Source organism: Urocampus carinirostris, chromosome 1 (assembly GCF_059441175.1).
Source record: "Urocampus carinirostris isolate Australia breed hairy pipefish chromosome 1, RoL_Ucar_1.0, whole genome shotgun sequence".
NCBI classification, from domain to species: Eukaryota; Metazoa; Chordata; class Actinopteri; order Syngnathiformes; family Syngnathidae; genus Urocampus; species Urocampus carinirostris.
The window spans coordinates 71,493,915-71,521,570 of NC_142349.1; the positions used below are offsets into that span (position 1 = coordinate 71,493,915).

The window sequence follows — 27,656 nt, forward strand, 5'->3', positions numbered from 1 at the left end:
ACACGATAGAACAAACATTCTGTCGGGGGCCGGAATAGTAGATTAAAGAGAAAGAAAAAGAGAGATAAAGAAATAAGAGAAAGAGGGAGGGAAAAGGAGTGAGGGCGGGACAAAGAAAGAAAAAGAGAGCAGGAGAAAGCGTGAGAAACAAAAGATAAAAAGTTGTGAGAGAGGGGGAAAAGAAAGGGAGAGGAAGAAAGAAATCCAAAGAGAAATAGAAAGACGGAAGGAGAGAAAAGAGAAAAGAAAGCGCGAATGGTATGAAGAGAGAAAGAGAAAAGAGAGAAAAGGAGAAAAGGGAGTTGGAGCAAAAGCGGTTAAAAGACACAGAGAGAGAAAGAGACAAAGAGCAACAAAGGTAGAGAAAAAGAGAGACACATAGTGTGAAAGAGACAGAGACAGAGTGGGAGAAAAGGGGTGGAAAGAGAGAGAGAGAGAGAGAGAGATAAATAAATAAATACAAGTACAGTGTCTTTGTGAGAGGCACCTGGCTTTGACAATATCAAGTTGACCTATTTCAACCTTGCAGCTTGTTTTTCTCTTGCGCTTCTCTGAGTGTTGTCTCGCGGGCCGGATTCAATCCCTTAGCGGGCCTGATCTGGCCCGCGGGCCGCCTGTTTGACACCCGTGTTCTAATGTTTGAGAGTAAAAGATTTTTGTAGTATAGTGTCTTTCTCTGACAGCAGTTTCTCTTCATCTCTCAGTGAACTGGAGGATTATGTAAAGCAGTTGCAAGCAAGCGCTGTATCTCTCCCTGGCCAGCTTCCCATCACCCTGAGAGATGTGGAAGAGGGAGCAGTGAACCTACGCCGAGTTGGAGAGACTCTGGCTCTTCTCAAAGGTCAGTAATGGGACGTCCATCCGTCTTTTCATATTGTATCTTAGTCAAGGTCAAAGGGTAGCCCGAGCTTTAGTTGTCTCAGCAGTCTTGATGCTAAAAAGCGGTCCACAAATTGGGAGTCTAGCTAGAATGGAAAACGTTGGAATAGAATAGTATATACCTTTATTGTCATTGTTACAAAATGGGTTGAACATATTGTGATGACAAAATTGGAGGTGGCACTCCAGTTTCACATTTAACGGTGAGGATAAAAGAAAACAAAGAAAATAAAGGAACAAAGAAGATAAAGGTTATCTCATCTCATTAGCTGCACCGCTTATCCTCAGTAGGGTCGCGGGGGTGCTGGAGCCCATCCCAGCAATCATCAGGCAGTGGGCAGGGGACACCCTGAACTGGTTGCCAGCCAATCGCAGGGCACACAGGGACAGACAACTCGTTCGCTCATTCACACCTAGGGACAATTCGGACCGGCCAATCCACCTGAAATGCATGTCTTTGGAATGTGGGAGGAAACCGGAGTGCCCGGAGGAAACCCACACAAGCACGGGGAGAACATACAAACTCCGCACAGGAAGTCCGGTAGCTGGATTTGAACCCACACAGGGGGTTCCCAAGACCTTAGAACTGTTACGCGCTAACCACTGCGCCGCCGTGCTGCCCAGATAAAGGTTATAATTTACACAATATTTACCCAAGAATAGAATAGAATAGAATATACCTTTATTGTCATTGTTACAAAACGGGTTAACATATTGTGACAACGAAATTGGGCGTGACACTCCAGTTTCACACATTCACAGTGAGGTAAAGAAACCAAGAAGATAAAGGAACAGAGAAGATAAGGTTATAAAACAAGAAGGATAAGGTTATAGTTATAATTTACACAATATTTACACAAGAAATGTCGGCATGTAGGATGTTACATACAGTTGGTAACGTAAGGGTTTGTGCAATATGCATTTGGTGCAAAAATAATCAACATAGTGCAAAAAAAATGGTCAACATTGTGCAAGGTGAGCAGTAAACATAGTGCAGTCAACATTGTGCAAGAAACATAGACATGAGTACTATTTTACGTGCGTATGAGGTAGTGTGTTTGCAAGAGTTTTCAGTTTTTGGTGCGGTGTGTGTTAAGGGTGGTAATGGCTCTGGGGAAGAAACTGTCTCTGAGTCTGTTTTTGTTTTGTGTGACCTGTATCGTCTGCCGGAAGGTGGCCGGGGTGAGAAAAGTCCTTGATGATGTTTTCTGCTCTGCTGAGGTAGTGAGAGCGGGCAATGTCCTCCAGACCGGGTAGAGAGCAACCCACGATTCTCTGGGCTGTGTTGATGACCCTTTGTAGTGTTTTCCTGTCTGCTGCCGTGCACCCAGCATGCCACACCGTAATGCAGTATGTCAGAATGCTCTCCACTGTGGCTTTGTAAAAGGACTCCAGCAGCTGCTGTTTCAGATGATTTTTCCTGAGCACTCTCAGGAAATGCAAATGGTTCTTGGAAGTAAAGTGTAAAGTATTTGCTTTGTGTCCCTGGGGCTTGGCACATTTTTGTATTCACTTCTGATTTCTTCTGTTTATCCTTTTGTGTTTCTTGCTCTATGTAACTGGTTTCAATCTGAGATCACTTAAATGGTTGGGATGCCTTGTCATGTTTATTTGTAATAGCCCTTAATCACAAAGAGTCTCAAAGAGCGGCACAGATCAAAGACTATTATGACACCATCCTCGGATATTGTCAATATAAAATATAGGTTATCATATGCTATAGAATAGAAGTGTGTTTTAAGCTTAGATTTAAAAATTTCCAATGAGGTTGCAGATCGGATCTCAGGGGGAAGAACATTACACATCACCCGAATGGAGAACGCTCATCGAACCTGCGGATTTCTTCTTGGCTCTTGGGATCACTAGGAGACCAGCATTTTCAAAACAAAGGCTCTGGACCGGAACATAGGGGGAAATTCAATCTGAAAGATATGAGGGAGCAAGTCCAGGCATGATTTTGTATACTACCAACAGAACCTTAAAATCACATCTTAAGTTAACAGGGAGCCAATGCAGGTTAGCTGAAATCGGGGTCATGTGATCAAACTTTCTTGTTTTAGTTAAAAGCCTGGCTGCAGCAGTTTGTACCAGCTGAAGGCTCTTGATTTTGGACTTCGGGAGACCGGAGAGTAGTGCATTACAGCCATCGAGACGGGAGGTAACAAACACGGTTGCGATGTTATAATACTGCTAATTTTAATCGTCCAATCATAGGCGCTTGTGCCCCACTAGCACAGGTCGTACACCATAAAAGAAACTGGTCAATGGTTCCTTAGTGTGACAAGTGCAATGAGGAAAAAAACATTGACAATGCAGCATTTTACCCTTTTATTCCACTCTCATATCTTAAGCACTATCAATGCTGATTGCTTCTTGATTGCATTGATGGGACAATTGTTTTTCCCATCCATCCATCCATTGTACCGTTTACCGAATTAGTTGTTCGAATTAGTTATCTGACTCCATTAACCAAACACACTCTACATTCACCCAACAATTTATGCACATTCGTTTCCTGAGGAAAAAGATGAACAAGAAAGCCGACATTTTCACACGGGGGCAGATTTAATTTCATTAACAATTTAACTAAGTGAACTCCATCGAAAACGCCCGAATTAGTGACGTTGGAGTCTCAGGGAAGCCCTCTTCTCAAGTCCTTTCGCTCTCTCCTATTGGCCATCTTCTCCCCGCATAATGGCGTGCCGACTCCTCCCATGGGCGTGCCAAGGAAGCCCCCCTGGGCTTCACCAGAATCCAACATGGCGGCGCATGGATACATGCTTGCGGCTCGTCCAGCTAATCTTCTATTTATTGCCGTTCTCTTGTCTTTTTTGCTTTCACTTTTGGACACATGTGTGGCCAAAAACACTTACAGTAGGGACGAACTTATTCGGTTGGGTGGGCGTCTAAATTTCGACTTTTCGGGCACTTTTTATAACGCCTATGATATACCGAGCGAACTTCAAAGAGACCCGGCATCCTTGTGGACAGCTATTCCTCTTAATAAACGACGGCGGCGGCCCCGTAAAGAAAGAAAACAGAAACGTGGTTGCCGTGCAGGTAGATGTGTGAAGCGTGTGAAGTCCAAGCAGCAAGATGGACGCGAGGATGGACGCGAGGATGTAACTAATTCCACCATTCATTCCTCGCCGGACAACCGACGCTTTAAACTCAGCGCCCACGAACGGCCACAACGCCGGGAGCTTTTGAAGATCTCGACAAAGACTACAAAGAGTTCAGCTAAGTCAAATGATTCAGCAAAACTGAAATTTGGTCTGTTAAATATTAGATCGCTTGCTCCAAAAGCTTTACTTGTTGATAACATTATTCGTGATTATAAACTTAACTGTATGGGTCTTTGTGAAACGTGGTTACGCCCGGATGAGCACTTAGCGCTAAATTATGCCTCTCCCCCAGACTACGAGAGTAGTCATATAGCACGCACGCTGAAAAGAGGTGGTGGTGTTGCGCTAATCTCTGAAAAATCGCTCAAATTTAATACACGTACCTCTAATAATTACAAAACGTTTGAGGCTCTTGTGATGCGGTCCCCTCAATTGTCAATTGATGTAATAACTATCTATCGTGCACCTGGGCCATACACAACTTTCTTAGACGAATTTGCTGAACTTTTGTCTGAACTAGTAACCTATGCAGACAAAATTATAATTATGGGAGACTTTAACATTCATATGAACTCCCCACACAGTTCACTTACTATTGCGTTTAGTTCTCTAATTGATGCATTTGGTTTTACTCAACTGGTTGACTTGCCAACCCATAAAAATGGGAACACGCTAGACTTGATTCTGACTCGAGGAGTTTTAACCTCAAACATTATGGTGCTACCGTGTACTACTGTTATCTCTGATCATTATTTAGTGACATTTGAGGTGCTAACTAAATGTAGAGTTAATAAAGATGAGGGATTTAGCGGACGCAATATAAGCACTGGCACAGTTTCTGAGCTCTTTGAACTCCTTCCTGGAGCAGTTGCGTCCTTTCCTAAATACAATGGCTCGATTGACTCACTCATGAATGAGTTCAATACCACCCTGACTAGTGTGCTGGATTCAATAGCGCCCATAAAACTAAAATCACGTCCTAAAAGACGCACACCTTGGTTTACTGATGAAACTAGAACCCTTAAAAAAGAATGCAGGAAATGGGAGAGAAAATGGCGCGCTACCAAGCTTGAGGTTTTCCATCAAACCTGGTGTGACAGCTTGTTAAAGTATAAAGCGGCCCTTGCCTCTGCAAAATCGGCCTACCTTTCGAAGGTGATTGCGTCTCAAAAGAACAACCCCAAAGCCCTTTTTGACACTGTAGCATCGCTTACAAGGCAACAGCCTATCGCAGACAGTTCGACACACTCTGCTCAGGAGTTAATGGTCTTCTTCACTAAGAAGATTCAATGCATACAGGAAGAAATTGCAAAAGATATTGTTAGTACCACACGTATTAAAGGACTGAAATTTACAGATGCACGACAGGGTGGCTGCCCTGGGAAAATGGCCGGTTTTAGTGAACTGTCACTTGATGATCTCAAACAAGTGGTGAATGCGGCCAAACCGACAACTTGCCAGTTCGACCCGCTCCCAGGTTCACTTATTAAAAGTCTTTTTAGCGTCCTTGGGCCTTCAGTTCTAAATATTATAAATACATCACTCTCCTCAGGTGTAGTTCCAGCAGCTTTTAAGTCCGCCGTTATTAAACCCATACTGAAACGACCCAACCTTGATCCAGAAATATTAAGTAATTACAGACCTGTGTCAAACCTACCTTTCCTCTCTAAAGTACTCGAAAGAGTAGTGGCACAGCAGCTGAATGCTTTCATATCCGAGAATAACCTTTTTGAATCCATGCAATCAGGATTCAGGGCTAACCACTCTACTGAGACAGCTCTGATCAAGGTAACAAATGATCTCCTAATGTCAATGGATTCTGGCGCTTCATCACTTTTGCTGCTGCTGGATCTTAGTGCTGCTTTTGACACAGTGCGCCACAATATCCTACTAGAACGGTTGGAAAAATGGATTGGTCTCTCAGGAGCTGTCCTCTCGTGGTTCAAATCCTACCTCTCAGATAGGACGCACTGTGTTAAATATGGTGAAACGACATCTGAGCCCTTTAATGTTACCTGCGGTGTTCCGCAGGGTTCAGTGCTCGGCCCCCTACTTTTCAACATTTACATGCTTCCATTAGGTGATATTATTCGCAAGTACAATATCAGCTTCCATTGCTATGCAGACGACACTCAACTATATCTTCCGTTGGAGGAATCTTCCACACTAAACTGTGGAAATTTGGAGGCCTGTCTCACTGAGATAAAAGAGTGGATGTCACTCAATTTCTTGCGTCTTAACTCTGGAAAGACTGAAATGTTAGTCATTGGTCCTTCTAAATGCCGGGACTTATTCTCAAAAACTGCTGTGAACATTGACAAATGTCACATCACACAGAGTGACTCAGTTAAAAATTTAGGTGTCATATTTGACCCTGATCTATCCTTTGAGATGCATGTAAAGCAAATTACTAGAACTGCCTTCTTCCATCTTCGCAACATTGCTAAAATCCGTTCAATACTGTCTCAGTCTGATGCGGAAACAATAATTCATGCATTTGTTACCTCCCGTCTCGATTACTGCAATGCACTACTCTCCGGTCTCCCGAAGTCCAGAATCAAGTCTCTTCAGCTAGTACAAAATGCCGCAGCGAGGCTCTTAACCAGGACAAAAAAGTACGATCACATAACACCGATTTTGGCTAACCTGCATTGGCTCCCAGTTAGCCAAAGATGTGACTTCAAAGTTCTCTTAGTATTGTACAAAATCATACATGGACTTGCTCCCTCTTATCTTTCAGATCTGATCTGCCACTATGTCCCGGTCCGAAGCCTACGATCTGAGAGTGCTGGTCTTCTGATGATCCCGAGAGCAAAAAAGTCTTCTGCTGGTTCGAGAGCGTTCTCCATCCGGGCACCGGTGCTGTGGAATGCTCTTCCCCCTGAGATTCGATCTGCAACCTCAGTGGAAATGTTTAAATCTAAACTTAAAACTCACTTCTACTCCATTGCATATGAATAACCTACTCCTCTTGTCGGTTGAAAATAGTTTGTGTAATATAGTGTAACAATCTGTGAAGCCCTTTGAGACTCTTCGTGATTTAGGGCTATACAAATAAAAATGACTTGACTTGACTTGACCATCTCGTCGAAGAGCGTCGCGATGTCTGGAATACTCAAAACAACACCGAGCGTTTCTACGTCATCAGGGTCTTTCTGCGTCTGGATGTGCTGATTATCTTAACAGCCTTACGTCCCGTTCCCGCCGTTCCTGTAAACAACATTTTCCACCAGGGTGCCCTGACATCGCACCACTGCCCAGCCAGTGAATATCTTTTGCATTAAATGTAATTTGTATTCTCATCTCATCTCATCTCATTAGCTGCACCGCTTATCCTCAGTAGGGTCGCGGGGGTGCTGGAGCCCATCCCAGCAATCTTCGGGCAGTGGGTAGGGGACCCTAACCCTAACTAATTTGTATACGATCATATAAAATCCTTTATAGTCAAATGTATAAAATCCTTCGGTAGGAACGTAGATTGACCGATAGATTGAGAGCTTTGCCTTTCGGCTTGGCTCCCTCTTCACCACGACGGACCGGTACGCTGCACCGACCTGTCTGTCGATCTCCCGTTCCTTCCTACCCTCACTTGTGAACAAGACCCCTAGATACTTGAACTCCTCCTCTTGTTTATTCCTCTAGGGGATTTTCCAGAACTGCAGGTAAAGATGCGTGCAGTGCTCAGGCCGGAGATGGATGCAGTTCGTTTTCTCAAAGAGGAACCGCATAAAATGGACTGCATGTTAAAAAGAGTCAAAGCCCTGACGGAAGCTCTCAGCTCTCTTCGCAGGTACTTTTGCAACTTTAATAGGAACATATATAAAGTACCGTAAATTCCGGACTATGGAGCGCACCTGATTATAAGCCGCACCCACCACATTTTAAGAGGAAAACCGATTTCGTACATACACAAGCCGCACCTGTATATAAGCCGCATGCGCCCACATTTAAACATGTAACACAAACACAAACTTAACCCAAACCCGACTTCAAGTCCCGCGATTGAAACTAAATGTCCTTCATTAAAGTCCACAGTCCAAAAATCACAGCCGACAAAATTAACGGAAAATGATACCGGTACTTAAAGTTTGATGCGGACCTGCAGAGTCCGGGTCCCGTTGAAAGTAATCCAAGGAAAAAAGTGTATATTTCCAAAGGTAAGGGTGGGAAAAATATATCAGATGAACACATTTACTCACGCAACTCCTTTTTCTTTAACTAACTTTTTACCCCCTCTTCTTTCCTTGTCTGTCCCTCACCTTTGGCAGTCCCCACTTAAACTCAGCACCCCGCGTTTGTTCCGCCCCTCATTTTTAGTTCACCCGTGCAAAACATATCAGAATAAGTGTCTAAAATAAATACATATAAATACATTACAAAACTATACAGTCGCAAATACATATTATACATGGGTTACAGATATTTACAAAGAAAGACGGTACACCGAGAGAGTTTTCAAAGCTTTAATAATAATAAAATAGCTTTGACAGGGCAGTTAATGGTATTCGAGCGCCGCTAGCGGCTGTTAGAAAAATGATATAAATCGGCCGCATCACTGAATAAGCCGCAGGGTTGAAAGTTAGGGAAAAAAGTAGCGGCTTATAGTCCGGAATTTACGGTAAATTAATGTTGGCATGCACTGTCTAAACACAGCTGTTATGCATCTGTGATCCACAGATCTGTATCAGAATCAACTTCCCCTTCCAAAGGTGTCCAAGTGGAATCTTTAAAAATCTCTGAGGCAGATCAAGAATCCCAAATGAGCCAGAATCAACAGTCCTCGCCACAACCTCGGTCCGCAATCAGCGGACCGCAACCTATTTCATCACCCTCTTTGGTACAGGCTGAACTGAACTATTCAGGTGCAGCTTCCCCGGCTACAACCAGGAGAGCTAAATCTACTGTAATCCAGACCCCCCAGCAGAGCCCACCACTGAATCCCACCCATGGAAGGGACTTACCAACGGTGGCCAAGGTACTACTCTCCAGAAATCGGAGGAATTTCTTAAATGGTTTTTTGAATACATGAAAACTTTATTCGAACATCAAAATAAAAACAGTACGAAAACAATAACTCAACAACAAAATAATGTTACATAACATGTTCGAAAAGGGGTAGTCAGATTATATTCCCTAACCCTTCATCTTTCCCGTTAAATACACCAACGATATAACAACAATAGTAATAATATTAATAATAACAGTTATGATATAACAATAGCAACAATAACCATAGTTCTAGGCGCACTATTCCCAATCTCTCGTATCTGTCACGGTCGCCGTGGCGACCAGTCTGCCGCGCCCCCGAACTCAAGCTGTAGCAGATCAGCTGATTGCTGGTCTGCTACTTAAGGCTGGGTTGTGGGTTTGGCGGGCGCTGGCTCATTACACATTCCCCGGTCTGTTATGCCTTGTCCCGTTTTAGTTTTAAACATTTTCCGTCTGTTATGCCCTGTCCTGTTGAGTTCGTGCCGGAGGAACTCTGTACCGTTCTGTTCTGAGTGTAAGAATGTTTTTGTTTGTCTTGTCCCTGAGTTTTGGACAACTTTTATTTTGTTAAATGAAACTTATGGATCGTCACGCAATTGAGTTCTCCCTTCCTGCCTCCTGCCTCCGTTCTGGTCCGGTCACCCCTTCCACTCCACCTCGCCTCGTGACAGTATCACTCATACCCCAGTTTCTTCATCTCTATATTCAGCCAGGAATGTTTATTTTTGTATTTGAATTTTAACAAGTGAATAGTTGGACATTGTTTGATCTCGTCTTGTAAATTGTTCCAAAGTTTGACTCCGCCCACAGACACACACATACTTTTCCTGGTGGTTCCATACCTGTCAACCTCCAGGGCTCCATGCTCTTACAAAATGTTGTATTTTCCCGTACAAAATACAAAATAATCTTACACTATATATATTTTTCAAACGTGTTTATATATGCAGTTTAACATGTGATTTTCGTGATATTATATATATTGTTCATTAACATTTTGTTGTGAGATACTGAGTTGCTCGACATGAATGAGGTTTATTATAAAAAAAATCAAAAATGAAGTCGCTTGGACGTTCACTGTAGAAGGAAAAAATACATGCAAATGGAATTAAGTAGAATAATACATTTTCTTATTCAAATTATGAATTCATTTTCTACATAACCGTATTTTCCGCACTATAAGGCGCCCCGGGTTATAGGGCGCACCCCCAAAAAATAGTTTTTGGTCCTATATCTTCCATAGATAAGGCGCATCGGTTTATAAGGCGCTACAATGGGAACGTGGACAAAACAGTCAGATGGTTCAGTCCAACTGATTACCCCCTTAACATTCCCGAAAGCTTGCAAAGACGCAAATACGTGTCGTAGACACGTGCGGATGCGGTGTCCGTACGATGTCACTCAAATGCGTCATTTCAAATATCATTCGGAAGGTTAAAGTCTTGGGATTCAAGAAATGCCAACCATTCCTTAGTTTCTATTTTCTTTTTCGCTCGCAACTTTACTGTGCATATGACAATAAACACTTGGAATTGAGTTTAATTTGAAAATAGACACTCCATTCCATCCATTATCTGCACCGCTTATCACAGAAACATCGAGTTCAGTCTGAAAGATACGGGGAAAATATATAGCCGGAGTAGCTCACCGAAGTCGTTGTGTTCAATAATAATGTGCAGCCATGCTCCTCTTATATCCGTGAGTTTAGTAAATCCAGGAGAATAAAATATTTACAAATACAGGATAGTAAAAAAATGCTTTCTGTATGCCATCAACCATGTGCTATACGCATTCATCTTTTTCGGCCAATTGCAGGCTTTGTTTTGCCGCTTCAGCCAATGCCAGCCTGTAAATGATAAAAAGGATCCGCCCCTTGACCTCCGAATAACTTTAGCCAATAGTGATCGATTCAAATGATGATTGACACATTGGTTAGCCAATGAAATGCCGGTAAATAAATCCCAGCATACACCGCAGACTACTTGGCGTTCGGGGGAAAATTAAAGTTAGTTGCAAGACTTTGCGACTTAATATTGATCCATAGATAAGGTGCACTGTATTATAAGGCGCATGGTCAGCTTTTGAAAAAAATAAAGGCTTTTAGGTGCGCCTTATAGTGCGGAAAATACGGTAAATTATTGTTGGTAATATACTGATTAAAAGTGGAGAGTGGCGTGACCGGACGAGGAAGCGAGGTTGTCAGGCCGGGCTAACCGCTAGGCTAAAGGCTAAACCCTTCCAAACGCCTCTCCCATCCATTTTCCTCTCCAACGTTCGCTCTCTGCACAATAAACTGGACCATTTAACAACTGGAGGTGGCATCGAACCGCGAGATGACGAACTGCTGCGCTAAAATTCTGACGAAGACATGGTTAATCTTATCCATCCTGGCTGACGTTCAAAGAAACTGTGCGGGTCAGATGTATCGACCTTTCGTTCTGTATACACGTGTACACGAATGACAATAAAGTCAATCTTAATCTGAATCTGAATCTAAAAGGATAACCACAACCCTGTCTTTTTTCAGTTTCTCCTTTTTATACTTTTTTCTTAACTTCTTTATACAACAATAATGTTTCGTAATAGATAGAGATAGATAGATAGATACTTTATTCATCCCCGTAGGGAAATTCACACTTCCAGCAGTCTACCCTGTTGTGTATTAACAGATTAACATGATGCCCTAGGGGTGCTTGTAGCGGAGTGGATGACTTCACACGCCAGTCCAAAAGTTCGACGTCTCTGCGGCAGATGGAAATTCTTTTCTTTGTGTCCAGGGATACACCACCTCTTGTTAGCGAGACCGTCTCCTCTCCGATTCCCGTAGGCTTTCGTGTCTCTGTATAGCGGCGTTGAAGCCGGATAGCTCCGGGTAGCTCCGGGTGGCTACACGTTAGCGTCCGGAATGCTAAACGTGAGCCACGTTTCCGCAAAACACAGCAACTGCGCTCCCTGTGCGCTTCGATGTTTTCCACCAGCACTCGTTGGTCTTATTTGGTAGTGAGTTCACATAATATAATGCATCAAATCAAGTGAGCCGTTTAATGAGTTGAGCCGAAAAAGCCGGTTCTCTAAAAAGAGACGGACTTCCTTTGACTACATAACTACCACATGAAATCCGAGGCAGCAGATGCATGCAACCAAAGCGATACCGAGATAGAGGCTACCGCGGCGAACTCGTTTGACTGGATTGATTTGCAGTTCTGTGAAAGTCGGTGTATACCGGACGGTACCCATCATTGACAAATTTGCGTTTTTCCGTACAGATTTGCATGTACGTCGTACACGTCTTAAAATGTATAATAAATGTACTTTGTACGTCAAAAACTTACAGGTTGACAGGTATGTGGTTCTCACCTTTGGGATTATGAACTTACTGCATAATTTATGGATGTTTTCTGGCACTATATTTTTGTTGACCTCAAATAGCAGTTGTGCAGTGAAAAATTTTACTAAATCATCCCATTTTAATCATTTGGACTGCAGGAATAAAATATGAGCATGATCTCGATATCCTACCCTGTGTATGGTTCTCATTGCACGTTTTTGGAGGATAAAAAGTGTCATGTCCTGCACGGTGGCCATGGCGCCCAGCTGGCCCTGCCCCTTGACACCGGCTGAGACGCATTGAACTGATTGCTTGTGGAGTACTTAAACAGACCATTGCTTTACCTTGTTGAAGACCTGTTCATGCCTGTTTGATCTGAGTAATACCTAGTTTGTAATTTTGATTACCTTTTAACCGGTTTTAATTGTTTTTGGTCCGTTTGTGTGTTGGACAACTTTTATTTCCTAATTAAAGTGAAAGATGGTCTACGCATATGAGTTCCGACTTCCTGCTTCCCGGTCCGCTTCCTGACAAAAAGGGGCTGTAGTGAACTTTTGTAATTATTGCCCCAGACTTCTGCACAGTATATACCGTATTTACCGCACTATAGGGCGCACCAGGTTATAGGGCGCACCCCCAAAAACTAGTTTTTGGTCCTATATCTTCCATAGATAAGGCGCACCGGATTATAAGGCGCTACAATGGGAACGTCGACAAAACAGTCAGATAGTTCAGTCAAACTTTAACATTCCCAAAGCTTGCAAAGAAGCAAATACTTGTCGTAGACACGTGCGGATGCGGTGTCCGTACGATGTCACTCAAATGCATCGTTCCAAATATAATTCGCAAGGTTAAAGTCTTGGGATTCATGAAATGCCAACCATTCCTAAGTTTCTATTTTCTTTTTCGCTCGCAACTTTACTGTGCACATGACAATAAACACTTGGAATTGAGTTTAATTCACTCAACTCATCACAGCAACATCAAAATCGTTCTAAAACAAGATACCGGGAAAATATAAAGCCGCAAAGCTCACCTAAGTTCTCACGTTCAATAATGATACGCAACAATGGTCTTCTTACAACCTTGAGTGTAGTAAATCCAGGAGAGTCAAATGTTTACAAATACAGACTAATGAAACATGTTTTTTTATGGCGTAGTTTAGCAAGCTTGCTATTCAGTCATCTTTTTCGGCCAATTGCAGGGTTTGTTTTGGCCCTCTAGCCAATCTGAGGCTCCGAATAACTTCAGCCAATAGCGATCGATTTAACGGATGATTGACACATCTTTTTCGGCCAATTGCAGGGTTTGTTTTGGCCCTCTAGCCTGTCCGAGGCTCCGAATAACTTCAGCCAATAGCGATCGATTTAACGGATGATTGACACATCTTTTTCAGCCAATTGCAGGGTTTGTTTCGGCCCTCTAGCCTATCCGAGGCTCCGAATAACTTTAGCCAATAGTGATCGATTCAAATGATGATTGACACATTGGTTAGCCAATGAAACGCCGGTATATAAATCCCAGCATACACCACGGACGACTTCGCCTTCGGGGGAAAATCGAGTCGGCGGCTGCTTGCCTTAGTTGCAAGACTTTGCGACTTAATATTGATCTATATATAAGGCGCACTGTATCATAAGGCGCATGGTCAGCTTTTGAAAAAAAAATTAAGACTTTTAGGTGCGCCTTATAGTGCGGAAAATACGGTTCTGTTACAAATATGGTCCTGTTTCATGAAGGTGAGTCCTCGTAGCAGAGAGAGCAGTCCTGCCCTGCAAAAGCGACCCCTTCCGCTTCAGTCCAGCAAACCCCTCGGGTCAGAAACAACACAGGAGAGTCACACGACAGAACAAGTCAGAACCTCTTTAAAACCGACTGCCAAACCTATTGAGGTGAGCATGACACAATTCTTATAAACATCATAATAATCTGCTTTATAAAACCTAGTGTTGATGCTGATTGTCAGAAAACAGAACGGGAATCTCCAGAGGGAAGTCTGAGTGAAGAAACCAGTGCACCTCAAACAAAGCAGCCCTTGTTTGACACCAAAACCTTAGACCAGGTCTTACAGGAGGCCCAGGCAAGCCTGATGAATTCGATTCCTAATCTGGATCTGTCAGACACAGAAGTGGGTCATCCAGAGATGGCATCTGGAGAGAAAACTCGCTACAAGACGGAAACGGAGAAACATCTGGACTCATCAAAAGGTTTAGTTTGTTTTATACTTTCATGAAAGACTCACAAGCCAGGAGTGGAGACAGGACCCAATAGCGTTCGTTTTACTCCGTTTTTATTACGAAAGAGAGCAGTGCTTGCTTCCACGATCCGATGATCGTCGGTCACGGGTAGCTGATGGCAGGAAAACGGTAGTGGCACCTCCGTGTCGAGCAAGGGAAGTCGTAGACAGCGAGAAAACCGGTCGATGGCCAGGACGGGGGAGCAAAACAGTAACGGGTCCAGAAAAGAGGTCGGCAACGGGTATCAGGCAGGAAACAGGGCGAAACAGGTCGATGGCCGGGACGGAGGAGCAAAAGCAAAAACGGGTCCAGAAAAAGGTCGGCAACAGGTATCAGCCAGGAAAACAGGGCAGGATAATGTCGAGTACAAATGAGAGTACAAAGCTTGCCTAGCTGAGAGCATAGGTTCGCAGACGGACTGAAGGCTTCCTTTCGGAAGACGAGAGTTTAAAAAGAGTCCAATAGCCAATCAGGTCCCGCGGCTGTTGGCGCCAACGGGGCAGCCGCAGGTGCTCCGAATCAGTAAACATGACACAAGCACTTGAACTGAAATCACCCAAATGCCTTAAGTACTCCTAATAGATGAATGAGTGGTGTGAATATTGTCAGAGACCAGGAACGGAGACAGGACCCACTTGCGTTCGTTTTTCACAGCTTTATTGAGAAGGAGGAAAGGGCTTGCACCCACGATCCGGGGATCGTCAGTCACGAGTAGCAGATCGCTCGGAACGCGGAAGTAGTACTTCCGAGGTGAGCGAAGCCATTGTCGAGAGCGGGGGAAGAACAGGTCGATAGCCGGGGCGGTGGAGCAGAACGTAATCGAGTTCAGAAAAGGGGTCAGTGCCTGGAATCAAACAGGAATCAGGACATGATTGAGTCAGGGTCAAAAAGTGCTTGCCTAGCGTGGGGCTGAGGTTCACAGACGGACTCACAATCGGTGACAGGAAGACGGGGGTTTGAAAAGAGATGAGCAGCCAATCAGCATCTGAGGCAATTGTAAAGTGCTGTGTACACAAATTAGTTTACGTCAATAAGAAAACAAGTCATTTAAAAAACATGTCATCATTAATAGGATCTAAAGCAAGGGTCTCCAATGTGGTCCCCGCAGGCCCAAGGATGCCCCGTAAAGATAGCTGAGCTGCCCGCGGACCTGTTCTGAAAATAGCTCACCAGTGCTGGGCCATCGTGATTTTCTAATTTAAAAAAAATGTAATGTTTCACTGAGTCTGTTTAACCCTACTTCCAATAATTAACCAGGTAATAACATAGGTAAAACTGTCATGATTACCGATATGCATCACCTGTGCCCGCTCCTTTGGCGCCAACTGCCTCGGACTCTGATTGGCTCTCTGTCCCTATTTAAACCCACTCCCCTCTGTCCCCTGTTGTCAGTCCGCCTGCGAACTTCAGTTAACACTAGGCAAGCCTTTTTTTGACCCTGACTCCCACCTGTTTTTTGCTCCCGTCTGTGCCCCAGCTTTGACCCGTTTCTGATCCTGACAACGTCTACTCTCCCGTCCCGGCTTTCGACCTCTTTTTGTCCCCGACCACGTCTACTCTCCTTTCCCGGCTTACGACTCCCTTCTGACCCCGACCACGTTTTTGCTCTCCTGTCCCGGCTACTCACCCGTTTTTCCGTCCCCGACACCGCCATCGCCCACCACACGTTCAGAGCGACCTGCGTCCCGCGTCCAACAACCACCGGATCGTGGGTGTAACCCTTTCTCTTTCTTCGCAAGTGGGTCCTGTCTCCGTTCTGGTCCTGACAACAACGTAGTAATAAAAAGATATTTTGTTATTATTTTAGAAATTCCTATCAAACTGGGTGGCTTTTGCACTAATCAGTAACAAAAAGCAGCTCTCTGCTTGAAAAATGTTGGAGACCCTTGATCTAAAGCGCGGGTGTCAAACTCAGGTGTACCAATATTGGGTTAGGGTTAGGGTTATTAACAAAATAATAACTATAGATCTCCCAAAAAAACCTGATTTGTAGTTGAAAAAAATGCTCTCTATTGTCTTTTCACAGGTGTACCAATATTGGCGAGTTTCTCCTTTCAGAGTAACAAAGCGATTTAGAGAGCGACTGGCTCAGCAAGGTCTCCGCGTTGATTAAAATACAAGAGTGATGAATGTTTCCTATGAGTTGTAGCTCCTGGTCATCCGTTTCTCAGTCAAATCCAAGACGTGACAACAATCCATGTAATGCATGCTGGTAATCACCACTTCTTCAGGCTCTGTTGACTTTCCTTAGAGTCCAATTTAATTGATGAATTATAGAATAAACATTCTGTCGGGGGCCGGACTAGTAGATTAAAGAGAAAGAAAAAGAGAGCTAAAGAAATAAGAGAAAGAGGGAGGGAAAAGGAGAGAGGGCGGGACAAAGAAAGAGAGAGAGGGAGAGAGCGTGAGAAACAAAAGAGATAAAAAGAGAAGTCGTGAGAGAGGGGGAAAGAAAGGGAGCGGAAGAAAGAAATTCAAAGAGAAATAGAAAGACAGAAGGAGAGAAAAGAGAAAAGAAAGCACGAAGGGTAGGAAGAGAGAAAGAGAAAAGAGAGAAAAGGAAAAAAGGAAGTTAGAGCAAAAGAGGTTAAAAGACACAGAGAGAGAAAGAGACAAAGAGCAACAAAGGAAGAGAAAAAGAGACGGAGAGTGAAAGAGACAGAGACAGAGAATGGGAGAAGAGAGAGAGAGAGAAATAAACACAAGTTCAGTGTCTTTGTTCGAGGCACCTTTCTTTGGCAACATCAAGTTGACATATTTGAACCTGCAGCTTGTTTTTCTCTTGCGCTTCTCTGAGTGTTGTCTCGCAGGCCGGATTCAATCCCTTAGCGGGCCCAACCAGGCCCGCGGGCCGCCTGTTGTGACACCTGTGATCTAAATGGCAAAGCAAAGCCACCAGAGAGCAGTGTCGTTGTGTATTTTTAAGAAAACCTCATAAGAAATATGGCAACAATTTCAAGAATTGACAAGCACCAAAAATTCAAGCACTTTTCAATCCTTGAAAACACAAAATTTAAATTCAAGCATTTCCGTACGAAACCCTGATACCAGGACTCCACATAGAGGGAAAAAAATAATGTACCTTGAAAGTAGAAAGGATTTACGTTCAGACATTATTAATCGAAGTCAGGACAAGAAAATTATGTTTTAATCTTGATGGAATCATTGCAGTTTTGCTAGCGGGCAAACCGGATCAAAACCCAACACGGAAAAAAGACGAAGTGGATTCCTGTCAGCCGAAGCCCACAGGTAATCTGTTTCCTGTTTATATTTTGACTTTGCAGCAAATGCATATTGGTTATTGTCAGGACAAGAACGGAAACAGAACCCACTCGCGAAACGTTTCTCTCAAGTTTTATTAGAAGAAAGGGAAAGGGTTGGATCCGGGGATCGCTGGACGCGGGGAGCAGGTCGCTCTGAACGCGGAAGTGGAACTTCCGTGGCGAGCGATGGCGGTGTCGGGAACGGAAAAAAAAACGGGTCAGAAAAGGGATAGAAGAGCAAAAACGTGGTCGGGATGGGAAACAAGTCGAAAGCCAGGAGAGGAGAGTAGACGTGGTCGAGATCGTTATTTGAAACAGGAGAACAGACGTGGGGCGGCATTAGCTCAGGAGGTAGAGCGGCTCGTCTAGGGATCAAGAGATCGCAGGTTCAAATCCCGGGTCCTCTGTGTTATATGTCGAAGTGTCCTTGGGCAAAACACTGAATCCCTAATGCCCCCAATAAGCAGGTCGGCGCCTTGCATGCTATTGGTGTGTGAGTGTGTGTGTGAATGGGTAAGTGTGAAGCACATTGTAAAGCACTTTGGGAGGTCTTCATTGACTTGAAAAGCGCGAGATAAATGCAGACCATTTACCATTTACGTGGTCGAGATCAAAACAGTTCGTAATTCGGGACGGGAGAACAGACGTGGTCGAGATCAAAACAGATCGTAGCAGGAGACAAACAGGAGCAAAAAACGGGACAGTCGAGAAAGGACTCGTCGTGTAAAAACAGAGATTCGCAGATGGACCGACAACCGGGGATTGACAGTACAGGATTTAAATAGTGGGGCCACACGGGCGGGGCCAGTTGGGCGCCATGGCAACCGTGACAGCTATGCAATACATTCAGCTAATGCCTACAATTTCCAATAGTTCTCAGATTTGTATGCTTTTCTGATTGAAGTTTTCTGTTTTAATAGTTTTGAAGTACAGAACCGAATTATTATTCAAGCATTGTAAAAGTTGAATCATATTTTGGTCATAAAATATGTTCTTGATCATGTTTAGCTTCTCTACCAAGAGGGGAACCTCCACCATCATCGTCTCCATCAGCGTCTCCAGGCTCCAAGAGGAGCACACGTCCACAGATGGAAAAACCCAGACGCTCGAGCATGGAGAAGAAACAAAGCCCTGATAGAAGCGGCCAATCCCCTCCAGCTCCTCCAAGAAGGTCTTTATCGCTGTAAGTTTGGCAAATTCTCAACTTTCACTTCAGTCGTGAAACTGTTACGTTCTCAGGTTACATGCGGCCAACGTCGGACTGACAACTGGAAGAACTGGGGAGCTTGTATGCACTACCAGGATAGAATCAAGTGGAGAACAGGTACGTGGAAACATCGGTTCTGTCTTTATCGTTTTACAGTGGCTTGCGAAACTATTTCAGATTTCAAACATAAAGATATAAAACTGTCATTTCTTGTGAAGCATCAACAATAAGTGGGACACAATCATGAAGTGTAACACACTTTATTGGATATTTTAAACTTTTTGAACAAATAAAAAAAGAAAAAAGTGGGTGTGCAAAATTATTCAGTTTAATTTCAGTGCAGCAAACTCTGTCCAGAAGTTCAGTGAGGATCTCCAGACGATTCAATGTTGATCTCAATGAGTACCGATGATAAATGGAATCCACCTCTGTATAAATGCAACTGCATTGTGATAGTCTCAGAGGTCTGTTTAAAGCGCAGAGAGCATCACGAAGAACGAGGAACACACCAGGCAGGTCCGAGATACTGTTGTGGAGAAGTTTAAAGCTGGATTTGGATACAAAAAGATTTCCCAAGGTTTAAACATCCCAAGGAGCACTGTGCAAGCACTAATATTGAAACCGAAGGAGTATCAGACCACTGCAAATCTACCAAGATCGGTCCATCCTCCTAAACTTTAAGCTCATACTGTCACGGTCGCCTTGGTGACCAGTCTGCCCCGCCCTCTGGGCAACAGCTGAAAGCAGTTTCACTAATTGTGGGTCTGTATTTAAGGCTGCATTGTGGGCTCTGCCGTTGCGGGTTCATTACTCATTATTCACAATCCCGGTCTGTTATGCTTTGTCCTGTTTTAGTCTGTTATGCCTTGTCCTGTTGAGTTCGTGCCGGAGGAACTCTGTATTGTTCTGTTTTGCCCCGGAGTATTGGGCGACTTTTATTTTATTAAATAAAACTTATGGATCGTCAACGCATTTGAGTTCTCCCTTCATGCCTCCTGCCTCCGTTCTGGTCCGGTCCCCTTCCACGCCACCACGCCCCGTGACAGAATGAACCCGCCAACAAATAGAACTCAGCGAACGATCCCAGCGCGACTTGGGGAGAGCTGGAGAGCGCAGTTCGGCAGGCGCCTACTGAGTTGGCCTTCCCTGCCCGTTCGAACCACGGCCCCGCCCGTCGTGGCCCTTGCTGTGCCTCGAATGGGGTCCCGGGAAGAATTGACGCCTGCCTGTTCGACTCTCATGCCTGCCTGCCCGACTCCCGTGCCGATTGCCTGCTATTCCGTCTCCCCTGCGTGCCAGCCCGACTCCGACTCTGCTGCCCGTCGGGCCGACTCCGACTCTGCTGCCCGTCGGGCCGACTCCGACTCCGCTGCCCGTCGGGCCGACTCCGACTCCGCTGCCTGCCAGTCCGACTCCGCTCCTCCTGTTTTGCCGGTTCTGATTTTGACTCTCTCATGTCTTGTCTGTTCTGATTTTGACTCTCTCATGTCTTGTCTGTTCTGTTTTTGACTCTCTCATGTCTTGTCTGTTTTGATTTTGACCCTCTCATGTCTTGCCTGTTCTGATTCCGCCTGTCCTGTCTGAATCGCCACTCTGAACCCGAACCCCCTGATTCTGACTCTTCTGAACCTGAACCCCCTGAGTCTGACTCTTCTGAACCTGAACCCCCTGAGTCTGACTCTTCTGAACCTGAACCCCCTGAGTCTGACTCTTCTGAACCTGAACCCCCTGAGTCTGACTCTTCTGAACCTGAACCCCCTGAGTCTGACTCTTCTGAACCTGAACCCCCTGAGTGCGACTCTTCTGAACCTGAACCCCCTGAGTGCGACTCTTCTGAACCTGAACCCCCTGAGTGCGACTCTTCTGAACCTGAACCCCCTGAGTGCGACTCTTCTGAACCTGAACCCCCTGAGTGCGACTCTTCTGAACCTGAACCCCCTGAGTGCGACTCTTCTGAACCTGAACCCCCTGAGTGCGACTCTTCTGAACCTGAACCCCCTGAGTGCGACTCTTCTGCATCGGCCTGACCTGAGTGCGACTCTTCTGCATCGGCCTGCCCTGAGTGCGACTCTTCTGCATCGGCCTGACCTGAGTGCGACTCTTCTGCATCGGCCTGACCTGAGTGCGACTCTTCTGCATCGGCCTGACCTGAGTGCGACTCTTCTGCATCGGCCTGACCTGAGTGCGACTCTTCTGCATCGGCCTGTCCTGAGTGCGACTCTTCTGCATCGGCCTGTCCTGAGTGCGACTCTTCTGCATCGGCCTGTCCTGAGTGCGACTCTTCTGCATCGGCCTGTCCTGTTTACCTGCCCTGATTTTGCCTGTCCTGTTTACCTGCCCTGATTTTGCCTGTCCTGTTTACCTGCCCTGATTTTGCCTGTCCTGTTCTCGTCGGTTCTGCCTGTCTGTTATCCCCTGGCCAGTTTGCCCACCAGACCCCCTCCCTGCCGAGCGCCGATTGCGATCCGCCCGACGCAGATGGCGCCTGCCTCTCCCCGTTCCTGCGTGTTCGGAGGAGGGAGCGGGGTTGCCCCAATCGCGAGCGTCAACATTCCGGGGCGTGAGGTTTTAATTTTTTCTTTTTTTGGGACCTCGGGAGCTGTCCCTTAAGAGGGGGGCTCTGTCACGGTCGCCTTGGTGACCAGTCTGCCCCGCCCTCTGGGCAACAGCTGAAAGCAGTTTCACTAATTGTGGGTCTGTATTTAAGGCTGCATTGTGGGCTCTGCCGTTGCGGGTTCATTACTCATTATTCACAATCCCGGTCTGTTATGCTTTGTCCTGTTTTAGTCTGTTATGCCTTGTCCTGTTGAGTTCGTGCCGGAGGAACTCTGTATTGTTCTGTTTTGCCCCGGAGTATTGGGCGACTTTTATTTTATTAAATAAAACTTATGGATCGTCAACGCATTTGAGTTCTCCCTTCATGCCTCCTGCCTCCGTTCTGGTCCGGTCCCCTTCCACGCCACCACGCCCCGTGACACATACAAGGAGAAAACTGATCAGAGATGCAGCCAAGAGGCCCATGATCACTCTGGATGAACTGCAGAGGTCTACATCCGAGGTGGGAGAATCCGTCCATAGGACAACAATCAGTCGTATACTGCACAAATCTGGCCCTTATGGAAAAAGGCAGACCTTTCTTAAAGATATCCATAAAAAAGTGTTGTTTAAAGTTTGCCACAAGCCACCTGGGAGACACACCAAACATGTGGAAGAAGGTGCTCTGGTCAGATGAGACTAAAATCGAACTTTTTGGCAACAATGCAAGACGTTATGTTTGGCGTAAAAGCAGCACAGCTCATCACCCTCAACACACCATCTCCACTGTCAAACTTGGTGGTGGCAGCATCATAGTTTGGGGCTGCTTTTCTTCAGCAGGGACAGGGAAGATGGTTAAAATTGATGGGATGATGGAAGAAGCCAAATACAGGACCATTCTGGAAGAAAACCTGACGGAATCCGCAAAAGACCTGAGACTGGGACGGAGATTTGTCTTCCGACAAGACAATGATCCACAACATGAAGCAAAAGCTACAATGGAATGGTTTACCAAAAAACAAATGGTTGAATGGCCAAGTCAAAGTCCAGACCTCAATCCAATTGAGAATCTGTGGAAAAAACTTAAAACTCATGTTCACAAACGCTTCCCATCCAACCTCGCTGAGCTCGAGCTGTTTTGCAAGGAGGAATGGGTCAAAATATCAGTTTAAAAACTGATAGAGACATACCCCGAGCGACTGTAATCGCAGCAACAGGTGGTGCTACAAAGTATTAACTCAATGGGGCTGAATCATTTTGCACACCCACTTTTTCGTTTTTTTGTTGTTGAATGAATAAATTTGTCCAATAAAGTGTCTTCCACTTCATGATTGTGTCCCACTTATTGTTGATGCGTCAGACGAAATTACAGTTTTATATCTAAATAAGGTCACAACGTTCAAAGGGGGCCAAATAGTTTTGCAAGCCACTGTATGTACTCGTGTATGCATTTCAATTGAATTTTGCAGGTAATGCTAAATGGCATATAGCACATAATAAATGTTGTGTCTGTTAAATCTTGGTAAGGTCGCGAGTGAGAGAGAGACACCTGTCTTCCCGCAACCCAAACCAGCAAGACAACCACCAGAAGTCAAACCCAAACCCAAACTTTCCGGAACCACTCCAGCTTTAGCTTCAGAGAGAATCGATGATGAAGAAGATGACAGCAACCGATTTCTTAAAGAACTGCAGGTGGGTCCGCTTGTTGCTTCATCCTCACAAATTTTCTTTAATATTCTTTAACCGATTTAACTGGAGAACAAAGTGTTAAAAGGAAAAACGTGTGACATATTTCCCTCTCACGATGCAGATATTTCAGAAATACACTGAAAAGGAACTTTCAGTCTCTGTGCATGACAGCCAAGCCATTGAGTCACAGGTAAAGATAATGAAATTGAATTATTTGATTCGTTCAGAAGCATAAAGGGCGCTTTCAACCACAAAGAGACGTTTTTAAGCTGCATGTGAAGATAGATAGATAGATAGATAGATAGATAGATAGATAGATAGATAGATAGATAGATAGATAGATAGATAGATAGATAGATAGATAGATAGATAGATAGATAGATAGATAGATAGATAGATACTTTATTCATCCCCGTATAGAAATTCACACTTCCAGCAGTATCCTTTTGTTGTTTATTAACCGATTAACAGGATGGCCTCAGGGTGCTGTGTTGTGGTTTAGCAACAGCGGAGTGGATGACGTCACACGCTAGGCCAAAAGTTCCACGTCCCTACAGCAGATGGAAATCTTCGTGCCCAGGGTTACACCACCTCGTGTTCACGTAGACAGCGAGTCCGCCTCCTCTCCGCTTCCCGCAGGCTTTTGTGTCGCTATTCTATTCTATTCTTCTTCTATTCTAAACGTACATTTAAAGCATCGTGGAAAGAGGAGTTCACGTGGCTTGTAGCAGACAAAGCAACACAAACATTGCATGAATAAAGATGAGTAAATACAGGTTCATATTAATGGCAGATGGAAAACAGCGATGTCATATACATGCAATGAATGTTATAAGTAGATTTATAATAAACTTAATTTTAAAGTTTTGTTCAGTTATATGTTCTGATTATCCATCCATCCATTATCTTCACCACTTATTCTCAGTAGGGTCACGGGGGTGCTGGAGCCCATCCCAGCTATCTTCCAACAGTGGGCAGGGGACACCCTGAACTGGTTGCCAGCCAGTCGCAGGGCACACAAGGACAGACAATTTGCTCATTCACACCTTGGGACAATTTGGACCGGCCAATTAACCTAACATGCATGTTTTTGGAAACTGGACTGCCTGGAGGAAACCCACACAAGCACGGGGAGAACATGCAAACTCCACACCGGTTTGTGGCCCATGTATTCTGATCATCAATCCTTAATACTTTGCAACAATGTTTTTTTTTTCTTGCGATGAGTCGTCTTATCGTGTTTCAAGTTGTGAAAAATGGGGCCGGAAACTTTTCAGAGTTGTCTTCCCTGGTGTCCGCTAACTTTTTCTCATGAGTTTCAGACACAGGATACATATTCATAAATGCATGCATATCTCAAGTGATTAGTTCTTCAATTTCTGTTTCCTTTTCAGGTGACAGTTGAAACACCAATCAATGATAAATTGCATGTTGAAAAATGTATGTTAGAGGAGCACCAAAATACATGTCCTACAATAGCTGCTGCAGCAGTTGAAGTCCCTGAATCTGGAAAAGTTCCTTTGGCTTCGGCCCCAAAAGAGCAGGAGGGCGTGTTTCAAAAAGGACCCCGTGAAAATAGTATAAATAGTGAAACTGTGTCACAATTTATCGGTAACACTGACAAAGTGCAATCACAAAATGAAACAATCCAGGAAATCCCGGGACAAGAAAAAGACGAAACACCCACTGTTTCTTCAACGTGTACTCAGGAATTATTACTTTCAGCAATCCCAGAAGAAAACAAGATGTCAACAACAATAATCACCCTACGAAAAAATCATACGCCATCCGATGACACTGCTGTTCTGACGGATACGAACAGAAAACCAACAGAACCAACAGAAAACTCCCATTATACGAAAAATCAAAAAACGGAAACAACAAATTCCGATTCGTGTGAAATCCAAGGTGTGAAGCACCAGCAACCTGAGGACAAAGAACTTTGCCTAGAAGTAGAAGTAGAAGAAGAAGCAGAAGAAGGGAGTTTGAGTCCGGATATTTTAGATGAACGAGGACCACCCCCTCCACTTCCTCCATCTATTAAGCAGATGCTAAACACAAGAGTCAAGAAACAGTCTACAAACCAAGAAACGGACCAAATGAAGGGTTTTGACGAAGAACCAGCAGGGGAAACAAAAGACAATACCGGTTATGAGAACCAAGGTTTTGAAGACCATGATTCCTGCGGCAGGGATCCAATCGTTATCCATGTGGATTTAGAGTCTGACTTCAACAAACTGTCAACTATCTTTGAATGTGAAGAGGAGAAGTTTGTTTCTTCCAAAGCTGTTGTAGAAGAAGAGAGAGTCAAAGAAGAAAAAGGTGTCCAAGACATGCCTGAAGAAAACAAAACGATATACCTCAACAGTATTCCAGACGATGGTAAACAGTCACAGCCTAATCTACTTCATCCTGAGGTTGAAAACCGAGACATGAACGAAATAAACGTACCTGATACTGAACACAATTTCGAAACACAGTTTCCCCGAAGCAAATTGTCAGCAATCACTTTACCATCAAAAACAACCGAACCAGGACAGAATACTCTCGAATTGGAAGAAGAGGCAAAGGTCACTTCAGTCCAAAACCCAGTAAAAGTGACAAAACATCTGAATAAAGACTTAAGCAGTATTCAAACCCAATCTATCAAAGAAGACCTCATTGAGGGCAACAAGGAGAGTCTGGTCCAAATAAGTCCATCATCTCCCGACGACAAGTCCATTGATTATTTAAGTGAGTCAATCAAACGGTTTGAAATCAAGATGGACAATATTAAAAGTCCTTCCGCAGTTTCCTCAGTGAAACTGCTACCTACTCATGTGTCCGCCGACGGAGATCTTCCTTCAGACAAGGTCAAGCAGCAGAGAGAGGGAAACCCAGCAAAGAGGCCGGCTCCTCAAATCCTCAAGAACCCAAATTCACCCCACACCAAAAGAGTCAAAGCACAACAGGCTCTGCCTGATTCGGCAAAAACCTCCATCAAGAAACAGGTCTGGCATCTTCTCCGTAGAACCTCCTTGCTTCGTTGGTGGTGGGCTTTTCCTGTTTCCTTTCTGGGATGGGGCTTGGACAAGGAAAACGAGTGATCTCCAATTGAAATGGTTTAAAAACAAAACAGTTACGTTGCCAAATTGGTATTTGAGTCAGGAAGTAGAACAGGGTCAGGACCAATGTTCCCTCTAAGCTGCGCGCACTGCCCGCACATTCTCAGTGCACAAGAAAATCTATTCAGCTCACAAAAATCAGGGCTCAAAATTTCTAATTAAGAAGCGAATTAAGGAATCGAACCTGCAACCTCTTGCTCCCAAGACGAGCACTCTACCTCCTGAGCTAATGCCGCCCATTATCAGTGTCAGGTTCAACCCAACACTTGTAACAAAAACCTGTATACAAAAAAGACACAGAGAATTGTGTATGGTTTACTTGCAAGGGAAGCGAACGGAAAACTGCTTTTGGTTACAGTTCCTCCAACTCACTCCCAAGCATCCTTCCCTCACCTTACCTTTTATTCAGAAAACGAACGCCCTAGTTACAAGGTGGTTTCGACTGCTAAACAGAAGAATGTATTTGAAGGTTAAATGTTCCAGTTTAAAACCAGTTCTTGCACAACAACTTGTTATTTGAAATGTGACTGATTAACTCTCTTCATGCTATACTTCAGGAAAAGATCCTTGGTCTTTGGGTCAAATCTGTAACTGATTCACAGCATTTATTCTCTCTTGCCAGGGTGTAGTGGAAGACTTTTGCTGAGAGAATATCTTATTTTGTAAGCACAATATCTCACAAGAAAACATATAACACACATAAATTATAGTAAAGTTGAATAACTATGTACATTATTCCAACAATCAGCCAGTTCTAAAGGTTTTAGAGGCGTTGTATAGGTCAATAGGAAACCGCAACTTCCGTTTTCTGCTTCTCTCTCTTTTCTCCCATTCTCTGTCTCTGTCTCTTTCACTCTCCGTTTCTACTTCCTTTTTTCCTTTTCTCTCTTTTCTCTTTCTCTCTTCCTACCCTTTACTTTGGTCTCGTGGTTTTCTTGACATCAGGCTGAACTTTGTTCTTTCTCTCAAAGTTTCTGACATTCATTTGAACTTTGCATTGAAAATTTCCATTTATAGTAAAAGCTGATATACTTAATTTACAATAGGTCTACAGTATCCACCTATAATTGTCAGTTACATGTATAATGTATAAACCTATTGAATTTTTTTCCCTTATTTACAGGTCAGAATCGTTACCTTTGTTATGTTCGTTTACTGATGTATAAGTACCGTATTTTCCGCACTATAGGGCGCACCGGGTTATAGGGCGCACCCCCAAAAAATAGTTTTTGGTCCTTTATCTTCCATAGATAAGGCGCACCGGATTATAAGGCGCTACAATGGGAACGTCGACAAAACA

General features: G+C 44.3%; 1 protein-coding gene across 1 annotated transcript in view; it reads left to right on the plus strand.

Moving 5' to 3' along the window:
• The window catches only part of LOC148376726 (sickle tail protein homolog), a 121,964-nt gene that overhangs the window by 84,722 nt on the left and 9,586 nt on the right, over positions 1 to 27,656 (plus strand). Inside the window, exons 13-21 of the mRNA XM_088326582.1 lie at positions 705 to 841; positions 7,647 to 7,794; positions 8,682 to 8,979; positions 14,061 to 14,213; positions 14,288 to 14,528; positions 17,730 to 17,807; positions 18,830 to 19,004; positions 19,061 to 19,145; positions 23,091 to 23,255. Of these exons, the coding sequence (XP_088182708.1) occupies positions 705 to 841; positions 7,647 to 7,794; positions 8,682 to 8,979; positions 14,061 to 14,213; positions 14,288 to 14,528; positions 17,730 to 17,807; positions 18,830 to 19,004; positions 19,061 to 19,145; positions 23,091 to 23,255 (1,480 nt within the window). The remainder of the gene's footprint in view (positions 1 to 704; positions 842 to 7,646; positions 7,795 to 8,681; positions 8,980 to 14,060; positions 14,214 to 14,287; positions 14,529 to 17,729; positions 17,808 to 18,829; positions 19,005 to 19,060; positions 19,146 to 23,090; positions 23,256 to 27,656) is intronic.